General features: G+C 41.4%; 1 protein-coding gene across 2 annotated transcripts in view; it reads left to right on the top strand.

The window, feature by feature from the left end:
- MELK (maternal embryonic leucine zipper kinase) overlaps positions 1-22,192 on the top strand; it is an 88,131-nt gene that overhangs the window by 13,392 nt on the left and 52,547 nt on the right. For both annotated transcript variants that reach the window (XM_066256739.1, XM_066256740.1), the window contains 4 exons: positions 4,576-4,719; positions 6,251-6,319; positions 8,400-8,492; positions 11,937-12,035. In XM_066256739.1, the coding sequence (XP_066112836.1) occupies positions 4,576-4,719; positions 6,251-6,319; positions 8,400-8,492; positions 11,937-12,035 (405 nt within the window). The remainder of the gene's footprint in view (positions 1-4,575; positions 4,720-6,250; positions 6,320-8,399; positions 8,493-11,936; positions 12,036-22,192) is intronic.

Below are 22,192 nucleotides of genomic sequence, written 5' to 3'. Positions count from 1 at the left end.
CCAGGCCGACGCTCTACCACTGAGCCAACCCGCCAGGGCTGGTGAGCCTTTTTATAAAAACCGCCCACTTTTGCAGTGCAGGTCAACCTGGTCCCTTCCGCCCACTAGTGGGCGTTCCAGCTTTCATGGTGGGCCAATTGCAGCACCGTTTGGTTGCTTCGCTACCACCCACAATGAAAGCTGGAACTCCCACTAGTGGACGGGAGGAACCAGGTTGACCAGCACTGCAAAAGTGGGCGGTTTTTATGAAAAGGTTCGTTATCATGGCTTTAGAGCCTCTTATAAGAACACTGCTTTCATTCATGATGGCTTCACTCTTGTGCTCATCACCTCCCAAAGCCACCTCCTAATACCATCTTTGTGGGTTAGGACTTCAACATGAATTTTGGGTGGGAACAAACATTCATACCATTTCCATTCAATTTATCTGTAGTGAAGAGAATCATGTGTCACCTGAAAGATTAGAATAAATATTAAGTGGCTTACTTGTTTGACTTTTGTCTATAACAATATATATAGATCAAGTAGACATGTATAATAAATTGGGGATTCATGTAAACATACTGTTTCTAACATACTCCTCATGGAAGGTGTGGTTTAGTGGACAGAATACATTAGAATTTGTTCCTACGGGGAGGGATTCATTTCAATTTATTGTCTTACAGTTATGGAGGCTGGAAGTCTGAAATCCAGGTGTGGGCAAGGTTTATTCTGGAGAATATGTTCTTTGCCTCTTTCCTAGTTTCTGGTGGTTGCTGGTAATATTTGGCATTCCTTGGCTTATAGATGCATCACTCCCATTCTCTCTATCTTCAAATGGTCCACCCTAATCCAATATGACCTCATTTGATTTGATTACATCTACAAAGATTTTATTTACAAATAAGGTCATGTTTATTGGTACCGGGTGTTAGGATTTGAACATATCTTTTTGGGGAACATAGTTGCACCCAAGGCCTGTAGGTAGCTTTCATTGTATGTGTTACACGAACCAAACTCTTTTAAGTTTTAACCTGCCCTTTTTGGCTTGAAACATCAAGTCTTTAGAACTTGCATCATTCATCTCTGTTCATTTTTCTTATTCTCAGCCAAATAATTTGTAACTGTTCATCATTTTCACAGATTAGCTCTGTTTTTTGGTTTTTTTGTTTTTGTATTTTTCTGAAGTGAGAAATGGGGGGAGGCAGACAGACAGACTCCTGCATGCGCCTTGCCAGGATCCACCCGGCATGCCCACCAGGTGCAGATGCTCGGCCCCTCTGGGGTGTTGCTCTGCTGCAATCAGAGCCATTCTAGCGCCTGAGGCAGAGGCCATGAAACCATTCTCAGAGCCTGGGCCAACTGCTCCAATGGAGCCTTGGCTGCAGGAGAGAGATAGAGAGAAAGGAGAGGGGGAAGGGTGGAGAAGCAAATGGGCGCTTCTCCTATGTGCCCTGGCCAGGAATCGAACCTGGGACTTCCACACACCAGGCCAATGCTCTACTGCTGAGCCAACTGGCCAGGGCAGATTAGCTCTGTTTTTAAAGCACATTAAAATTTTATAATGCTGGAAGTTTTGGACCCAGAACTTTTTTCTTTTATTACACTGTAGATCCACTCACATGGTCAACAGTGGTGATTTACAAAAGCTAATCCCTTTGTCCAAATTAAACATTTAAAAAACACACACACAATAAAACTGAAACCAAGAAAACAATCTCCATGAACCTAGGACAAAATTTAAAATGCATGAGAGAGTATATATTAAAAAAGTAAAATTCTCTCTTGCCTGTATCCCAGTTATCCTGATTCTTTTCACTTTTCTCGTTTTCCTGTAGGTTTTCTGTGTACTTACAAAACCTATGTATACTTTATACATATGTATGTGTGTTTAGCTTATTGGTTTCTGTCATAAACGGTCACATACTATATTATTCTGTACCTTGTATTTTTTCCCCCATTTTACATTTTGGCCCGGAGACTGTCAATTTACATTTATAAACACTTTTTTTTTTCACTTTTGATTTTGTGTGTGTGTGTGTGTGTGTGTGTGTGTGTGAGACAGAGACAGAGGGACAGATAGGGACAGACAGACAGGAGGGAGAGAGATGAGAAGCATCAATCCTTCATTGCGGCACCTTAGTTGTTCATTAATTGCCTCTCATATGTGCCTTGACCAGGAGGCTATGGTTGAGTGAGTGACTCCTTGCTCAAGCCAGCGAGCAACCTTGGGCTTTAAGCCAGTGACCTTTGGGCTCAAGTCAGCGACCATGGGGTCGTGTCTATGATCCCATGCTCAAGCCAGATGAGCCTGCACTCAAATTGGCGACCTTGAAATTTCTAACCTGGATCCTCTGTGTCCCAGTCCGATGCTCTATCTACTGTGCCACCACCTGGTTAGACACTTTTTTGTGTGTTTGTGTGACAGAGACAGAGAGAGGGACAGATAGGGACAGATAGGAAGGGAGAGATGAGAAGCATCAATTCTTCATTGTGGCACCTTAGTTGTTCATTGATTGCTTTCTCATATGTGACTTGACCGGGGTGCTACAGCAGAAGGAGTGACCCCTTGCTCAAGCCAGAGACCTTGGGCTCAGGCTGGTAAGACTTGCTCAAACCAGATGAGCCCATTCTCAAGCTGGCGACCTCGGGGTTTCGAACCTGGGTCCTTCAAGTTACCATCCAACATTCTATCCACTGTGCCACTGCCTGGTCAGGCTAGTTAGGCACTTTTGATGTTTTTGTTTCACTTTATTTTGTATTTCTTTATTTGAAAATATAAAGTAGGCTTTTTAATGTAAATCTTTTTGGATAGCATTGAAAAAAGTAGACTATTAAGGTATAATTTATATATGATAAAATGCACACATTAGGTATACAGTTTGAAAAAGGTTCACACCTAAAAAAACCCAAAAAACAGAAAGAAAGGCCCTGGCCGGTTGGCTCAGTGGTAGAGCGTCGGCCTGGCGTGCGGGGGACCCGGGTTTGATTCCCAGCCAGGGCACATAGGAGAAGCACCCATTTGCTTCTCCACCCCCCACCCCCTCCTTCCTCTCTGTCTCTCTCTTCCCCTCCCGCAGCCAAAGCTCCATTGGAGCAAAGATGGCCCGGGCGCTGGGGATGGCTCCTTGCCCTCTGCCCCAGGCGCTAGAGTGGCTCTGGTCGCGGCAGAGCGACGCCCCGGAGGGGCAGAGCATCGCCCCCTGGTGGGCAGAGCGTCGCCCCTGGTGGGCGTGCCAGGTGGATCCCGGTCGGGCGCATGCAGGAGTCTGTCTGACTGTCTCTCCCCGTTTCCAGCTTCAGAAAAATACAAAAAAAAAAAAAAAAAAAAAGAAAAAGGTTCACACCTGTTATTTCCCACCTCAGTCCAAGTATAAAACATTTTCATCACACCAGCAAGTTTTCTTCTGACCCTTTGATATTAATACCTGTAACCCTGCCCGCCCACAGCGCTTCTCAGCAACGACTGATCTGTTTCCTGTCACATTGTGTCAGTTTTACATATTTTAGGACTTGGTGTAAGTAGAATCATACAGTCTGTACCCTTGTACAATTTGGCTTCTTTTGTTCAGCAGAATGCTGTTTGCAAGTCACCATATCAATAATGATTTCTAAACATGCAACTATGAAGTCAAAGGCTATATACTATAATTTTAATGGATCTTGCTAAAATGAAGTGAAGTCTTAAATGGAAACCCTAGTTTACAGAAAAAAATGGAGCTGCTCTGGAGAAGAAGGGTGGAAAGCCTAAAGCTCTGTGCTCTGGGATCTCTTGTCCACAACCTCCTAGGAGTCCCTATAGAACTGGGCTCCTGGTACAGATGTAAAATGACAGTCTTCGGGGTAGAGAAGCAGTAATTGCCACTGCAGTTCTTTTTTTTTTTTTAATTTTTCTGAAGTTGGAAACGGAGGCAGTCAGACAGACTCCCGCATGCGCCCGACCGGGATCCACCCGGCATGCCCACCAGGGGGCGATGCTCTGCCCACCAGGGGGCGATGCTCTGCCCATCCAGGGCGTTGCTCTGTTGCAACCAGAGCCATTCTAGCGCCTGAGGCAGAGGCCATGGAGCCATCCTCAGCACCTGGGCCATCTTTGCTCCAGTGGAGCCTTGGCTGCGGGAGGGGAAGTGAGAGACAGAGAGGAAGGAGAGGGGGAGGGGTGGAGAAGCAAATGGGCGCTTCTCCTGTGTGCCCTGGCCGGGAATCGAACCCTGGACTCCTGCACGCCAGGCTGACGCTCTACCACTGAGCCAACCGGCCAGGGCGCCACTGGAGTTTTTCTTTCAGGTAACTACGCTAAATGTGAATGCCTTAAGATGAGCAGGGGTTTTAGTACTTTGTCATAAAAATATAAAACCCTGAATGAACTTAAAAATCATAGTGGTAGTTGGTTCTTCTTCATGTACCTATAATAAAACTGCTTGAAACCAAGAGCTGCTGTTCTTTCCTGGAATAATTGTTGACTTGTTTGATCCTGAGAGTGTATTTTTGAATATGCCTCACTCAGTTCTCTGACATATAAGTTTTTTATTGTAAATTTCTCTGATGTGAGTTTTGTAAGCAGTGACAATATCTGTGTGACTCTTGCTGTTGAAGCATTGCCCTGGAGGAGAGCTGTTTGACTACATCATTTCCCAGGATCGCCTGTCGGAGGAGGAGACTCGAGTCGTCTTCCGTCAGATCGTGTCCGCAGTTGCTTATGTGCACAGCCAGGGCTATGCCCACAGGGACCTCAAACCAGTAAGTGACTGAGTCACAGATGGTCACCTGAGAGTTCAGCATCATTTACTTATTACTACTAGGCTCTTACTGTTTAGAATATATCTTTGCTACCCCCTCCCCCCCCACTGTAATGTATCACTGTTTTCTCCCTCCTTTTGACTTCTGGTAGGCTTTTTTCAATGGACTTATTATTGACATTCTGTTTATCTTCCAATTGCATGTAACATTTTAAATGTCATTGTAGTCAGCTGTGGAATGTAAACCTCAGGATTTTATCTCTAGGAAAGAAGAGTTTTAAGTATTTTCTTTGAGTATATTTTCATCGAGTATTTTCCATTCCTTATTCTTCCTAACCCCAATTTCCTTTCATTTTAATTCCATTATGCCTCAGAAAGGAAAAATTTAGTGCATGGACAGACTGTGCTTTTTAAGGACTTAATAAAAATGTGAATACTCTTCAGTCTGCAGGCTCTGACTAATATAGATGATGGTGAACTTGGATTTTAATGTTGCTTGGAACTAGGGTCAGGACCTAGAAATGGTGCAACAAGATATGGCAGAGGTACTATCCTTTCCCTCTGTTTGCACCCAACCCTTTGTTTTTTATTTTTATTTTTATTTTTTTTTCATTTTTCTGAAGCTGGAAACAGGGAGAGACAGTCAGACAGACTCCCGCATGCTCCCGACCGGGATCCACCCGGCACGCCCACCATGGGGCGACGCTCTGCGCCCACAGGGGCGATGCTCTGCCCATCCTGGGCATCGCCATGTTGCGACCAGAGCCACTCTAGCGCCTGAGGCAGAGGCCACAGAGCCATCCCCAGCGCCCGGGCCATCTTTTGCTCCAATGGAGCCTTGGCTGCGGGAGGGGAAGAGAGAGACAGAGAGGAAGGTGCGGCAGAGGGGTGGAGAAGCAAATGGGTGCTTCTCCTGTGTGCCCTGGCCAGGAATCGAACCCGGGTCCTCCGCACGCTAGGCCGACGCTCTACCGCTGAGCCAACCGGCCAGGGCCTGCACCCAACCCTTTGATTTGAGCTCACTCCTTTGGTTTAAATTCGCCTTTAGCACACATTCTTTGCTTGTGGTCAACCTCAGAGCACCAAGGAGAAATGGTTATACTAGTATGTCTTGAGGGGAAGAGGACTATAGTTATCAACATTTCTCCTCTCTTGTTTTCTGTACTTGTCATTTCATTCTTTTTATTTTTATTTTAAAAGATTTTTATTTATTCATTTTAGAGAGGAAGGAGAGAGAGAGGGAGAGAGAGAGAGAGAGAAGGGGGTGGAGCAGGAAGCATCAACTCCCATTTGTGCCTTAACCAGGCAAGCCCAGGGTTTTGAACTGGCAACCTCAGCATTTCCAGGCCAATGCTTTATCCACTGCGCCACCAACAGTCAGACTCATTTCATTCTTTTTAAAAATGATTTTCACTCTATTGTACCTAGGTTTTTAAGTATAAAAACCTTAAATCATTTTTAGAAATGGCTAGAGGTGGGATATATTAAAAGGAAGTCATTATGTAGTTATGAAAATATCTTTGTTTTTCCAGGAAAATCTGTTGTTTGATGGATATCATAAATTAAAGCTGATTGACTTTGGTCTCTGTGCGAAACCCAAGGTATGTGTAGAAATAAAAATGTATCTGTTTCCTTTGTAAATGTATATACTAAGGTGTGTTATCTTGCCCTGACTTTTATTAAGATTTGATTAAGCTTGTTTGCCTCCACTGAGAAGAATGTTAAATTTTATGCTTTTTCTAAGTTTTCTGAATGACTTTAATATGTAGCTGAGATAGAGAACTACTGCTCTAGGTCCGAGGTTGGTCCTGCTGAAGACCCAGAGGGCAAGCTGTGAAAATTTGCAGTGCTGGAGTGACACGAGGACATCACAGCACGAATGCTGAGTTGGTCATGTGCTGACAGTTTGAATGTGTTGCCACTAGATCAGGGGTCCCCAAACTTTTTACACAGGGGGCCAGTTCACTGTCTCTCAGACCGTTGGAGGGCCGGACTATAAAAAAAACTATGAACAAATTCCTATGCACACTGCACATATCTTATTTTAAAGTAAAAAAAAAAAACGGGAACAAATACAATATTTAAAATAAAGAACAAGTAAATTTAAATCAACAAACTGACCAATATTTCAATGGCAACTATGCTCCTCTCACTGACCACCAATGAAAGAGGTGCCCCTTCCAGAAGTGCCGCGGGGGCCGGATAAATGGCCTCAGGGGGCCACATGTGGCCCGCGGGCCGTAGTTTGGAGACCCCTGCACTAGATGATGCTTTTGCTCATACAAGTTTTGGGAATTTAGTGCAAATCTATTCTTTGTTACCCAGAAGGTTATATAATACTTACATTTTGAGAGAAAGTCCCCTTTCTCTACAAAGGGAGGAAAAAGTCCCTGTGTGTTTTAAAATTTATTTTATGTATTTTCTTGGTTTGCACTCTATAGTTAAGACTGTCATTTTCCAGCGCACTCGTTCTTAGAGGTGTCTGAACTTTCCCCCTCTGCTGTCTGCAGCAGAGCTCCTGTGTGGCTGCCTGTTGGATGCTTCCTCCTGAGCTCTCTGACGATGGTACTCACAGTCTCTAAAGTGGGCTATACTCATTAAGAGTGTTGAAATTGTAGACCTATCTTAGCCTTCTGTGGTCCCGTGATTATTGTCTACCCCAGTCAGAATTAGCTAGGTGCACAGGAAGTCAGATTTTGCCCCTTTGGCTGAATGTCTGATTCTTTCTGATTTTTCTCTCCTTCCCTTTGTTCCACAGAGATTGTTAGTGAAGCCTTGTGTCTGGGCACCAAATGGTAGAGGCATATTTTTTAATTGGCAGGTATATAGAGATTAAAACATACTTGGAGCAGATAAACTGCTTCAAGTCATGTTCTCCACAGGAGGCAGTGGAAAATGTTTGTGACAGACGCCGTTAACCTTTGACACACATCAGCACCATCTGAAAAGCAGGGGTTGGCTGGGAGAGGGCTGCCTCAGCTCTCTGCTGAGGAGCTCGCTGTGGGCATGTTATTGCAGTTATCAGTGAAGTCTCACAATTGCGCAAGTCACTTGCCCGTTGTAGAACTCTGTACCACAAGTGTTGGGCAGTAGTATCATTTTCAGTCTGTCTTGATATTTCTGTGGGAAAGCAGAGGAGGTTGAGTTGATTCCTCATTTTGCTGAATCTGGAAGCTCAGGTTGTGATAGTTGTTACAACTGAGACTGGGAACCAGACTCCCAAGGCACTGTTCTATGTAACATATTGCTCTCTTTTTCTCTAAGGACAAAGAAAGCTCTTCTGTATTTACAGTAAAGGTTTGATAGTAGAGATAGGACCCAGTAAAGAAGTAATCCGTTTTCCTTGAGTACTTGGGGGTGAGAAGACATGAGTGCTTGAATGTATGCTAAGCCAATTATTATGCAAATAGGTGTCTAGGGACGTATGAACCTGACTTGGCTGAGCTGAGGAAGGAAGGATTTTGTTCGTGCCAGGTTGTAGTGGGATTGGCAATTCAGAGAAGGTAGAAACCACATATGCACGCATGCGTGCAGGTAGAGAGTTGGCCCCAGAAATATTTTATTTGGGGTAATTCTTCATCATCTAGCTTTTCTTTGCTTGTGCTGCAAGAATGTTTATCAAGGTTTTAATTTTCTTAAGAGCTGTAATTAATAAGTGTTTCATTTGTAACTTATTGGCAGGGTAACAAGGATTACCATCTACAGACATGCTGTGGGAGTCTGGCTTATGCAGCACCCGAATTAATACAAGGCAAATCATATCTAGGACCAGAGGTAATTATTTATTGGTTAATTCAGTATATAATCAATATATATTTATTGGTGACCTGTAGTAAGTCCGGCACTGTGTACTGGGGATATAATGATGAGGTAAGAAGTAATCTTGTCAGTTAATGAGTGCAGTCTGTTCAGTGGGTGAGATATATAAAATAACAAATGAACAACTTGCAAAAAATATAATAATACATTGTATACTTACGAAGCAAAGATATATTTCTGGAGTCCTTGTTGTGGTTGCTTTTGTGTTAAACAGTGCCATAGGTTAGACTGTCTAGTCCAGCCAGGTAGAACGCAAGGCCAGGGTTGCAGGCTCGGTTTTCAGAGATGCTGGTTAGCACAGAGACAAATCTATACTTTGTCCATAGCCAACTACCATTCAAGGCCAGCTGTCCTGTATAGGAGGAGGCCCAGGCTCAGGCCTCGTCATTTCCTGCTTTACTCCTAGCTGTAGCAAGCTAAGCAGCCCCTTCCATTCTCTGGAGTACTAATTTTGCTGAGATTAATATTGTAAGAAAAGTTTAGTCATCAGAAACTCAGGAATAACTTGCTGGGATGAACAGTTTTTTTTAGTTCAGAATATCTCCAAAATTTTAATATGTTCTTGTTCTTGTACAGTGTGTTCCTTTGGGAGGGGACCAGTACAGATAGCAGCTGGTCTCAATTTTACTTGCCTGCAGAATCCACTTTTTATGTGGTGTATCTTTTGGAACTAGTATTTATGGGAGAAACTTTGAGATATGCTGTTCACTTAATTTGTAACACTTAGATGGGAATTAACTTGTTTTTCGTGACATTTTAGTTGGATATAATCTCACACTTAGTTAGCAGTTGCAAATATAGAATGAGACACTTGTATGTATAATTAGTCAAATTCACAACTGTTGACATCTTTTCCTATTTGCCTTATCATCTTTCTCTGTGTTTATGTATATGGATACTGTTTTCTGAACCAATTGAATGAGTTGGAGACATATCTCTTTATTATTAAATACTATATATAGGTTTCCTAAAAGCAAGGACCTCTTTTATAACTGTACTTTAGTTGTCAAAGTCATGGAATTTAACATCGATACAATTTATTTAATCCACAATTCATATTCAAATAGTGTCAATTGTACCAATAGTGCCCATTACAGCTATATTATCTCTTCAGTTCAGGGTCATGCATTGCATTTAGTTGTGTTTCTTTGGTCCTCTTTAATCCAGAAGAGTTCCTTGGGCTTTCTGTCTGTCCCCTGATATGGGCATATTTGAGGAAGTCAGTTATTTTGTAGGAATGTGCCTCAATTTGAATTTGTCTAATGCTCTGTTATGATTGGATTCAGGTTATTTTTGGCAGAAATAGCACAGAAAGTGTTGTGGTGTTCTCAGAGCGTCATAAGAAAGGGAAAAAGTTTTAATGAGTAGGTATCATACATAGTCTTGGAATTATGCTAGATCCTTTTTTATTCTTTCAGTTGTGGTAAAATACACATGACATAAAATCTGAACATTTTTTTGAACCATGAGAACCATTTTTAAGTGTACAGTTCATTAGTGTTAGGTATATTCACATTGTTGTACAATCAGTCTCTAGAACTTTCATCTTGTAAGTTTTCATCTTGCAAAACTGAATCTATTATGCATTAAACAGCTACTCTTTATTCCTCTCTTTCCTTGTAACTACCCTTTCACTTTCTGTCTCCATGAATTTGAGTAGCCTAGGTACCTTAGTGGAGTCATACACTGTTTATCTTTTCGTGAATGGCTTATTTCACTTAGCATAATGTCCTCAAGATTCATTTATGTTGTAGCATGTGACAGGGTTTCCTTTCTTTTTCAAGTTAAATAATATGCCATTGTATGTGTATACCACATTTTGTTTATCCATTCATCCATGGATGGATGCTGAGATTGCTTCTACTGTTTGGTTATTGTGAATAATACTGATAGGAATAAGTATCTTTTTGAGACCTTGCTTTCAATTATCTTGGATATATACCCCAAAATGGAATGACTGGATCATATAATGCTATAATTTAATTTTTTGAGAAGCTGCCATACTGTTTTTCATTGTGACAGCAACATTTTGCATTCTCACAACAGTGCACAAGGATTCCACATGCTAGATGCTGTTTATAATTTTTATTTAAGCCCCACAAAAATCCTTTGAATGAATACTGTTATTTCATTTCATCAGATAAAGAAGATGAAGAATTTGAGACACAGAAATTAAATGCCTTCAGAGGGTCACACAGCTGGTAGCTGGTAGCTGTTAGGTCAGGATTTGAACTGAGAAAGGCTTTACTGCAGTGGTTTTCAACCACTGGTCCACCAGAAATTTTGTGCCGGTCTGCAAAAGAGTTAACCATCTTGATGTTATGTGAAGATTCTAGAGGCTATAACCATTGGGTCTATAATCTTCATACAATATCTTCATACAAGGGTGGTTAACTCTTCTGTAGATCTGTGTGGAATGTCTGGCGGACCGGCACCAATCTGCAGACCAGCAGTTAAAAACCACTGCTTTACTGCATACCTGTACTCTGCACTGTTCCAGCCAGTGTTTTGGAAGGACTGATAATCATATGCCTCATGCTCATAAGATTCCTAGAGGACTGTGATGAGGTCCTCCTGGTTTGAATGCATCTGAAATTTTCTTACAGTAGCTTTAAATCGTTTTATCCATTTCAGTTTGACTTTCTATCCTTTTATTATTTAAAAATAAGATGTTGCTTACCTGTTAAAATTTTCCTAAGGCTCAAATGAGGATGGAATCTGTGACTTCTCAGCCAACAGTGCTTCATTATTGACAAAAGCCAAACACTGTTTGTGTAAGTAGTTAGGGCTTAGGACTCATGGGACACATGGATACCTTATGTAAAGGTCAGACTTCTTTCTGGGATTTTGAAACTTGTAGTGCTGTTTGTGCTGGCAGGCTCATTTCTAGCCTCTGTATTTGAAAAGTCAATCATTGAACTTTATTAAGGTTTCCCTACATAGAGAGGACTTTACAGTGCAGCTTATCACATTTGCAGGTTATCAGTAGGAAATTTTAAGGCTTGTTTCGATATCCTCATGTGTGTTTACATAACCCTCATAAGTCATAAACCCTCAGTAGCACTATACAATTGTCTTTGAGAATCAGATACCTGGCCTCATCTCCTTTCTTATTGTGCCCAATTCAGCCCAACCAACTGGAATTTATTTTCTATAAAGCGTTAGGGTCCTGCTAAAGGAGAGTGCACTGATTTGGATGTCAGGTGGCCTGACTTTGGAAAAGCCTTTCTTTCTGGGATTTAGCCCCCCTGTCTGTAGAATGAACAGTTTTAATTGGATGATCTTAGAGCTTTTTACAAGCTCTGTGAAGATTCAGTTATTCTATTAAGTGTACTGCTGTTCTCAGATATGTTCTAAGTTTTTTATTTTTGAGAATTGTTATTTTTCTCTCCCTCTCAGGCAGATGTTTGGAGCATGGGCATACTCTTATATGTGCTTATGTGTGGCTTTCTACCATTTGATGATGATAATGTCATGGTTTTGTATAAGAAGATTATGGTGAGTATGCCAAGGCATAAATTTCAATGCGTACAAAGTGCTTCTATTTATAAAAGTGCAAAAACAGACAAAGGTAATGTATGCTGTTAGAAGTCAAGGTAGTGGTTAGTTTTTGGAGGTGAGAAGTGACTGGAAGAGGGGCATGGGGACTTCTCTTTTGTTTCTTGATCTGGGTGCTGGTTCTACTTGTGTTTTCAGTGTTTGAAAACTATCAAGGTGTACCCTTATGAGATGTGTACTTTTCTATATGTATATTATATTTCTTCACTAAGATGCTTAACAGAACAAAAACAAATGGGAAAGTAAACATGTAAGAGGATTTTCCTGGTAAGAGTTTTTGCTTTGAATCCTGAAATGGTACTTTAGAATCTAGATAGTTGTGTTAAATCACATTTTTCTATGGTGAAATAGTGAAAGTGTTTCTTTTTTGAAGGTAAAATTTGGCTTTCAGGTATAATAAAACCACCATAAATTTTGTTAAAATCATATACATCAGAGATAGAAAATAGATTTATGGTTGCAGGGTCGGGGGAGGGGCAGAGTGCCAGTGAGTAGTGACTGCTGATGGGTACAGGTTTTCTATTTGGGGTGATAAAATATTCTGGAATTAGGTAGTGGTGATGGTTGCACAACTTTGTGAATGCACTAAAACCATTGACTTGTACATTTTAAAAGGGTGGATTTTATGTTGTGTGAATTATACCATTCAATAAAAAATATACCCCAAATTATATATAGCAAGGAAAGTAGTAAAATTCTCTTTAAAGAGTTAATATTCAAAGCAAGGTAGCAAAAGCAGATATGCAAAGAGGACAAAAGAAGACTGTATTGTGTCTGTAGCAAACCAGGGTCAGACCAGCAGAGCAGCTTCTTTGAGTATGGCTTGAATTCAGTTCTGCTTAACAAATATTTCCTGAAGGCCTTCCTTGTATGAGATACCAAAAGGCAAGAACAAAGATCTATGAGACTTGATCATTGTCCACCAGTTCCTGCTTTCTTGTTGGAGACTGATCCAAGGCTGTCCATCGCAAAAGAGCAAGGGGACAGGGATGCCACATTATAGCAGAAGTATAAATGAAGTTAATACAGGAGTGGGCATGGGGTTCAGGAGGAGGTGAGATTTGAACAGGGTTTTGAAAGGAAGGTGAAAGTGCTTCAGAAAGGGGTATGAGAAAGAGCGTGCCTGGCATAGTATACAGGGTGAGCAGAGGCATAAGGTGGGGAGAAATTGTAAGAAGTTTTAAGTGGCTGGACCATTGGGTCTGTAACATACTTTTTTTTTTTTTAACTTTAGACAATTATGTAACACTCTTTAGGTAGGGAGACTACTTAAATCAACTCTCATATCTGGGTAGTTGCACAGAGTTAAAAGTGGTAGCCTCCAGTGGCCTTTTTCCTACCTGATAGAAGTCTAAGGGCACAAGTTCATTCTTCAGGTTTTAAAATTTGACCTAAAAAGTTTTTCCTATATCTCACCAGGAATTACAGTAATGTTTTTGAGTCTGGTAGCCATCAGTGCAGTAGTTTGTGCCATTGCAGCTGAAGCTGTTTTTTAGCATCTGAGGCAGAGGCCATGGAGTCATCCTCAGTGCCCGGGGCCAACTCACTCCAATCAAGCCATGGCTGCAGGAGGGAAAGAGGAGAAAGAGGGAGAAGTGAGAGGGGAAAGGGTGGAGAAGCAGATGGGCACTTTTCCTGTGTGCCCTGACAAGAAATCGAACCCAGGACATCCACACACTGGCTGATGCTCTACTGCTGAGCCTACTGGACAGGTCTCTCTTCATTCTTTTTAATAACTGCATAGAATTGCAGTGTATTCATGTACCTTAATTTATGTAACTGGTCCTAGGTTAATGAACATTTAAGTAATTTTCAGGTTGGCATTTTATACATTATGACTATATCTTTTTTTTTTTATTCAATGAGAGGAGGGGAGGTAGAGAGACAGACTCCCACAAGCCCCCTACTGGTGATACTCTGCCCATCTAGAACAGGGGTCCCCAAACTACGGCCCACAGGCCACATGTGGCTCCCTGAGGCCATTTATCCAGCCCCCACCGCACTTCCAGAAGGGGCACCTCTTTCATTGTGGTCAGTGAGAGGAGTCATCTTGGAGTACTGTATGTGGCGGCGCCACAAAGTGTGGTGTTGTTCACGTACAGTACTACTTCTGGTGTCGCGGGATGCACGCTTCACAGCTCCGGAAGTGCATCATGTCACTTGTTACGACTAGCAGTGACAAATATGGAACCGGACATTGACCATCTCATTAGCCAAAAGCAGGCCCATAGTTCCCATTGAAATACTGGTCAGTTTGTTGATTTAAATTTACTTGTTCTTGCCCTGGCCGGTTGGCTCAGTGGTAGAGCGTCGCCCTGGCGTGCAGAAGTCCCGGGTTTGATTCCCGGCCAGGGCACACAGGAGAGGCGCCCATCTGTTTCTCCACCCCTCCCCCTCTCCTTCCTCTCTGTCTCTCTCTTCCCCTCCCGCAGCCGAGGCTCTATTGGAGCAAAGATGGCCCGGGTGCTGGGGATGGCTCCTTGGCCTCTGCCCCAGGCGCTAGTGTGGCTCTGGTCCGACTCCCCGGAGGGGCAGAGCATCGCCCCCTAGTGGGCGTGCCAGGTGGATTCCGGTCGGGTGCATGCGGGAGTCTGTCTGACTGTCTCTCCCCGTTTTCCAGCTTCAGAAAAAAAAAAAATTAAATTTACTTGTTCTTTATTTTAAATATTGTATTTGTTCCCGTTTTGTTTTTTTACTTTAAAATAAGATATGTGCAGTGTGCGTAGGGATTTGTTCATAGTTTTTTTTATAGTCCGGCCCACCAACGGTCTGAGGTACAGTGAACTGGCCCCCTGTGTAAAATGTTTGGGGACCCCTGATCTAGGGCATTTCCTGTTGCTCAGCAACCGAGATCTTCTTCGTGCCTGAGGGAGAGGCCATGGAGTCATCCTCAGCACCTAGGCGAACTTTGCTCCAGTTGATCCATGGCTGCAGGAGGGGATGAGAGAGAGAGAGGAGCAAGAGGGTGAAGGGTGGAGAAGTAGATGGGCGCTTCTCCTGTGTGCCCTGACCGGAAATTGAACTCGGGGCACCCACATGCCAGACCTACACTCTATCACTGAGCCAAACGACCAGGGCCCATTTTGACTATATCTGTAAGAAAATTCCTAGAGAGGAATTACTGAGTCAAAGGATATATGAATCAGTAATTTCGATATTGCCAGAATGCTTCCCAGTGAAGTTCTATCAGCTTATACAACTACCAGCAATAATATGAAATGCCTATTTCTCTATATCCCTGTCAATACAGTGTATCCCATTTTTTGATCTTTATGTTTAAGATTTTTTTTTTTGCTATGCAGAAAATTTTATTTATTTTTGACAGAAACAGAGTCAGAGAGAGGGATAGATAGGGACAGACAGACAGGAAGGGAGAGAAATGAGAAGCATCAATTCTTCATTGAGGCATCTTAGTTGTTTATTGATTGCTTTCTCATATGTGCCCTGACTGATGGGCTACAGCAGAGGAGTGATCCCTTGCTCAAGCCAGCGACATTATTGGGCTCAAGCTGGCAACCATGGGGTCATGTCTATGATCCCATGCTCAAGCCAGCAACCCTGTGCTCAAGCTGGTGAGCCCCTGCTCAAGCCATGTGAGCCCATGCTTAAGCTGGCGACCTTAGGGTTCTGAACCTGGGTCCTCTGTGTCCTTGTCTGACTCTAGCCACTGTGCCACCTCCTGGTCAGGCGAAATTTTAAATTTTTATTCAGTCAAATTTATAAATCTTTTATTGCCATATTTGGAATGGCTTTCCTACTTATTTTTAAAAGTTCTCATGTTTTCTTCTAGTATTTTTATGACTTCTTTCTTTTTTTTTTTTTTTTTTTTTTTTATTTTTCCGAAGCCAGAAATGGGGAGGCAGACAGACTCCTGCATGTGCCTGACCAGGATCCACCTGGCACGCCCACCGGGGGCCGATGCTCTGCCTATTGGGGCGTCGCTCCATTGAGACCAGAGCCACTCTAGCGCCTGAGACAGAGGCCACAGAGCCATCCCCAGCGCCTGGGCCAACTTTGCTCCAATGGAGCCTCGGCTGCGGGAGGGGAAGAGAGAGAGAGGAAGGAGAGGGGGAGGGATGGAGAAGCAGACGGGCGCCTCCCCTGTGTGCCCTGGCCGGGAATCGAACCCGGGACTCCTGCACGCCAGGCCAATGCTCTACCACTGAGCCAACTGGCCAGGGCCATGATTTCTTTTTTAAATGTTCAGTTCACCTGGAATTGGCTTTGGTGTCCTTCCCAGGAATTGGTGTGGGTATGGTTTCTTGACTTTAAACATTACTAAAAAAGTTGTAGAGTTTTGTTTTCATATTCTGGGTTCTGGTTTTTTTTTTTTTTTTTGTATTTTTCTGAAGCTGGAAACGGGGAGAGACAGTCAGACAGACTCCCGCATGCGCCCGACCGGGATCCACCCGGCACGCCCACCAGGGGCGATGCTCTGCCCACCAGGGGGTGATGCTCTGCCCCTCCGGGGTGTCGCTCTGCCGCGACCAGAGCCACTCTAGCGCCTGGGGCAGAGGCCAAGGAGCCATCCCCAGCGCCCGGGCCATCTTTGCTCCAATGGAGCCCCGGCTGTGGGAGGGGAAGAGAGAGACAGAGAGGAAGGAGGAAGGGGGTGGAGAAGCAAATGGGCGCTTCTCCTATGTGCCCTGGCTGGGAATCGAACCCGGGTCCCCCGCACGCCAGGCCGACGCTCTACCGCTGAGCCAACCGGCCAGGGCCCTGGGTTCTGGTTTTTAAAAAAATCTTGTAATTGTGATGGCAGTATAGCCATGTATACTTAGATTTTGTGGCTTATTGTTAACAATAATGTGCATAAATCTGTATTTCAAAGTTTTGATAATTTCAAGTTTTGAGATAAATTATTAGATCTATAAATTATTTAACCTGGTGTTTTGGCTGATGGGTTCACGCTAAAGCAGTGGTTCTCAACCTGTGGGTCGCGACCCCAGCGGGGTCGCCTAAAGCCATCGGAAAATACATAATGCATATCAGGTATTTACATTCCGAATCATAACTGTAGCAAAATTACAGTTATGAAGTAGCCACCAAAATTATTTTTTGGTATGGGGTCACCGCAACATGAGGAACTGTATTGCGGGGTCACGGCATTAGAAAGGTTGAGAACCACTGCGCTAAAGGGAGGGATGTCAGCTCTTTTTTGTTGCTTGTGTTTGTGTTCACAGTCTTCTCTTTAAGCTGTGTTTCTCTGCAAGAATCTTCTTAAGCCACTTTTCTATTTTGTGGGGATTTAGTTGAGTTAAATCAGATGCTATAATCTGTTAATCCATTTAAATGGACTCAGGTGAAACTACTTCACAATATAGAGAGAGTGGTGCAGGATGGAGCCACTGTCATCTGTTATGCATCACTGTCCCAGTCAAGGAAGAATTATCTCATATAGGTTATATAGGGACTAGTGAGGGTGCCACTGCCAATCTGCATACTAAATATTAATAGAGCTTAATTTCTGTATGATTTTTTAGATAGAAAATGAATATAAATAGAAATCCTAATATATTCTTCCCACACCCTAGTATATATTCTTTTTTTTATATTTGCAAATATATTTAATTATAGAACATTGAAGCAACAAATTCTTAATTATATATACATATAAAGGACAATAAAAATACAAGCAATAGTAATTCAAAATAGTTTTGTTGAATCTAGTATATATTCTTGCATACCTGCTGGGGTGTACATACACCACATAGAAGACCACCAATCAGGAAGAATGACTGCTCAACTCAACATATTCTTTAGGTAACCCCTCAATTAATATAATCTCTCTCAGCCAAGTTATTGAGCATCAGTAAATTAGGGATTATTTTTACTGAAAATTTCATGAAGTATGGCTATACTGAATAAGGACAAAAGTGACTGTCAGTATAGTAGGCTAGGAACATCCTTTTGTGAATATGGGGCCTTCTAAGAATGCTTGACTTCTTGGTTTTGAGTAGTTGGGGAATTACTCTACCAACCCTGACTCTTAAGTAAGGAGCTGAATGCACAATTCTATAGATGTGTAAATAGCTAGGCATCTGTATGGCAGTTTAACTTATTCCTTTCTGGAGTGCTAAAGGCAAGGAAAGATTAGTTAAAACCTCAGTCAGTCTTCTTGGGTAGGAGATAGCAGAGATTGGCAAACTATGGCCTGGCCAAATGTGACCCAACACCTCTTTGTTTAAATAAAATCTCATCGGAACACAGCTATACTTGTATGTCTATTATTGTCTGGGGCTGCTTTTGCACAACAGTGATGGAGCTGAGTAATTGTGACAGATTATATGGCCCACAGAACCAAGAATGTTTAATATTTGTCCCTTTACAGAAAATGTTTGCTGACTCCCTGGAAAAGAGTTAATGATCTCTAGTGAAATGGTTGTCCCCAGGGCTTGCCTGCTTCTTTCCTAGAACATTGGCCTGATATGCCTAGGCTTGCAGTTTGTCAAGAAACTTACATCCAGTTAATTGTGTTTATGATGAAAGACAAAGTATGTATAGTAAAAACTCAAAACAGTACTAAGGAGTTTAAAATAAAAAAAAAAAGCTTCCTGCCCATCTAGCCCTTTGGTTTTTTCCACAGATGCAACTATTTAGAAATTTAGCATATATATTTGCAGGAATTATCTATACTTATATAAACCTTTATGTGTATATGTCCTTTGGACTTAAATAATCCACACAGTTAATGGACCTTGATTCCTCTTCTAAAATTTAACACTTTCCTTTGAAGATTGTTTCATATTAATACATAGCAGCATGTATAGGTTGTTTAATGGCTGCATGGTATTTATTGTGAAATTTTCTTTATTCTACATTTGTGTATATCACTTAAAATTAATTTTAATTATACAAGTAATACATAAAAACATTTTCTGTGTAAGAATTAAAACATTACAGATAACTAAACTTATCTTGACCTCTCTCCTTCAATATCTGTTTCTCACCCTGCAGCCTTTTTTTTTTTTTTTTTGGTTTTTTTTTTTGGTTTTTTTTTTTACAGAGACAGAGAGTCAGAGAGAGGGATAGACAGGGACAGACAGACAGGAACAGAGAGATGAGAAGCATCAATCATTAGTTTTTCATTGCTTATTGCGATACCTTAGTTGTTCATTGATTGCTTTCTCATATGTGCCTTGACTGCGGGCCTTCAGCAGACCGAGTAACCCCTTGCTCGAGCCAGCGACCTTGGGTACAAGCTGGTGAGCTTTTGCTCAAACCAGATGAGCCCGCGTTCAAGCTAGCAACCTTGGAGTCTCGAACCTGGGTCATCTGCATCCCAGTCCGATGCTCTATCCACTGCGCCACCGCCGGGTCCCTGCAGCCTTAACATTGGTAACGACTATTATCAGTTTGATTCTTCCAGATCTTTTATTTTTATTTGAAATATTTTCTTTCTTTCTTTTTTTTAACATAAGTAGTATACAGTATTATTCAGAATCTTTTTTTCTTTACTCAACATGTGTCATAATACATATATCACTAATTCTCTTGTTGAACATTTTGTGATAGAAGAGTGACTTTTTAAAATTGAATTTATTTGGGTGTAATTGGTTAATAAAATTATATAGGTTTCAGAGGTAGGGTGACTTTTCATTCTTTTTTCTTTTATACCTCTTAAATTTTAAATCATGTAAAGTTTTTACTACTTGCCTAATGCTCTTGCTAAGACTTCTGTTACTATGTTGAATAGAAGTAGGATCCTTGTCTTGTTCCTTTTTTGTTGTTGTTGAGAGGAGGGGAGATAGTGAGAGGTAGACTACCACATGTGTCCTGACCAGGATCCACCCAGCAAACCCACCTGGGGCTGATGCTCGAGTACCAAACTATTTTTAGCACCTAAGGCTTACTGCTTGGACTAACCGAGTCATACTCAGCACATGGGGCCATGCTGGAACCAATTGAGTCACTGGCTATGGGAGGGGGACAGGGAAGGGAGGAGAAGCAGATGGTCATTTCTCCTGTGTGCCCTGACCAGGAATCAAACCTAGGACATCCATATGCTGGGCCAATGCTCTATCCACTTAGCCACCGGCCAGGGCCCCTTGTGTTATTCTTGTCTTAAAGGAAAAGCTTTCAATATTTCACCATTGAGTAGTATAATGTTAGCTATAGGTTTTCCATATATGGCTTTTATTATGTTGAGGTAGTTTCCTCCTACTCCTAGTGTGTTGAGTGTTTTTTATCATGAAAGGGTATTGAATTTTGTTAAATATTTTTTCTGCATCAATTGACATTATAGTTTTTTTCTCCTTCATTCTGTTAATTGGTATATCACATGTTATCACATATACTGATTTGTGTATGTTACCATCCCTGAATTCCAGAAATAAATCCCGCTTGGTCATAATACATAATTCTTTTAATAGATTTACTATGTTGTTGAATATAGTTTGCTAGTAGTGATTTTTTAAAAAAGTAGACTGATAAAGTTCTGTGTGAGTTTTGAACCCCAGAACAGATATAGAAAGTGGGTAAGGTACCTTCTGAAAGCCAAGTCTGAGTTTCCATCTATAGGTGTGTAGTAGCGTTCTGTGTTTGAGTTGTGCTACAGTTTCTTCTGCCTAGAGAATCTATATCAGTCTTTCTGTTGTTGATTATTTATTTACTTTTGCTTTATTCCCCCCCCACTCCCCCCTTTTTTTTTCCCTCCAGGGAGATAGGACATTCAGAGGTATATATGTTTCATATTGTCATAAACTGTTTCACATGTTTGCTCAAAAAAAAAAAAAAATCTGCTGACATGCTTTTCCATTCTATTGTAATAGAAGTAATACATTCATGAGTTTTTCTTATTTGCCAGACTCTGCTCTAAGTAAGGTAGTTGCTATTGTCCCCCTCTTATAGCTGAGGAAACTAACAAGAGACTTTAAACAACTAACTCAGGATCTCATAACTAGTAAGTGGTAGAGCTTGGGTTTGACCCTAGCTAGTCAAACTCAGAGCCCATTCTTATAACCATTGTGAAACATTGTTTCTTAACTCTGTAGCAAGTCTCAAGAGAATCATAGACTCCTAGAGTAGAGAGTGATCCCCATCCTGAGCTTTTTTGTGTGTGCTTTCTCTTGGGGATATTCCCGGACATCCCAACTTTCAGACTTATTAAGACTACCAGTTTGTTCTTGTAATTCATAAAAGGTATTGTGCATCAGCTTTTCTACTCACTTTAGGCGTCCCCCTGGTAGAACAACTTACTGGTTCTCATTTTCTTCATCAGTAGTGTTAGAGCATTGCAGTAATCTATTTCCAAGGTCCATTCCAGCTCTGAGTAGCAATAAATTCTTTGACTTCTACTTACTCACATTCAATTTTCTGTTTGTTTCAGCCTAGAATTCTCCTCTCTTGAAATTTTGAATCGTGATTCTAATTTCATGTAATATCAGCTGTCCTTGTAAGAGTTGTGCTATTTTGCACATTTTTAAAATATCTCTAATCCAAGTTAATTAAAAAACTGAATAGAACAGGACCCCCACCCCCACATTGTTCTGGGTATTCCCTGTTAGACTGAGTCAGATACACTTAACTTAGATTTTGTGGTTTTATCTACAAAGATACAATAAGAAAATAAGTGACCATTGAATTACCTAGTACCCATGGTCTTCTTCATTTATCGACTTAATTCAAACTTCTCTGTTGTTTTTTTTAATCTATCCAGACCTAACTTCTGTGCCATTTATTAGCCTTCAGTTGCTGTTAGTGCAAGTTCACATTCATATTGCAGCCATGGAATTATGCTCTTAATTATTAATGTATTGCTTCACCAATACAGGGTAAACTTCAGTATTTTCTCCTTTTATTATTTATTTGAGTGTACTAGTGGATCTAGTATTAGTCCTCTGGGGGAGGAGAATTAACTTAAGATAATATAAAAGAATTACATACTAATAGTAGATATTTGATATTTTGGGTAAATCAAATATTTCTGCAGTGGAATGAATATGGTACAAAACATCTAGTTCTTGTTCAGTAGAGATTTAGCCTTCCTAATTAATATTATTTACTAATACTGTATATTCTTTGTTTCTCCTCTGAATTTCATTTTTTAGTTTTTTGTGTGTTTGCAAGTTGAAAATTGATTCAAATTAGGATTTTTA

Source organism: Saccopteryx bilineata, chromosome 2 (assembly GCF_036850765.1).
Source record: "Saccopteryx bilineata isolate mSacBil1 chromosome 2, mSacBil1_pri_phased_curated, whole genome shotgun sequence".
NCBI lineage: Eukaryota > Metazoa > Chordata > Mammalia > Chiroptera > Emballonuridae > Saccopteryx > Saccopteryx bilineata.
Note: the sequence above shows the minus strand (reverse complement) of the source record. Positions and strands in the feature narration are given on the sequence as shown.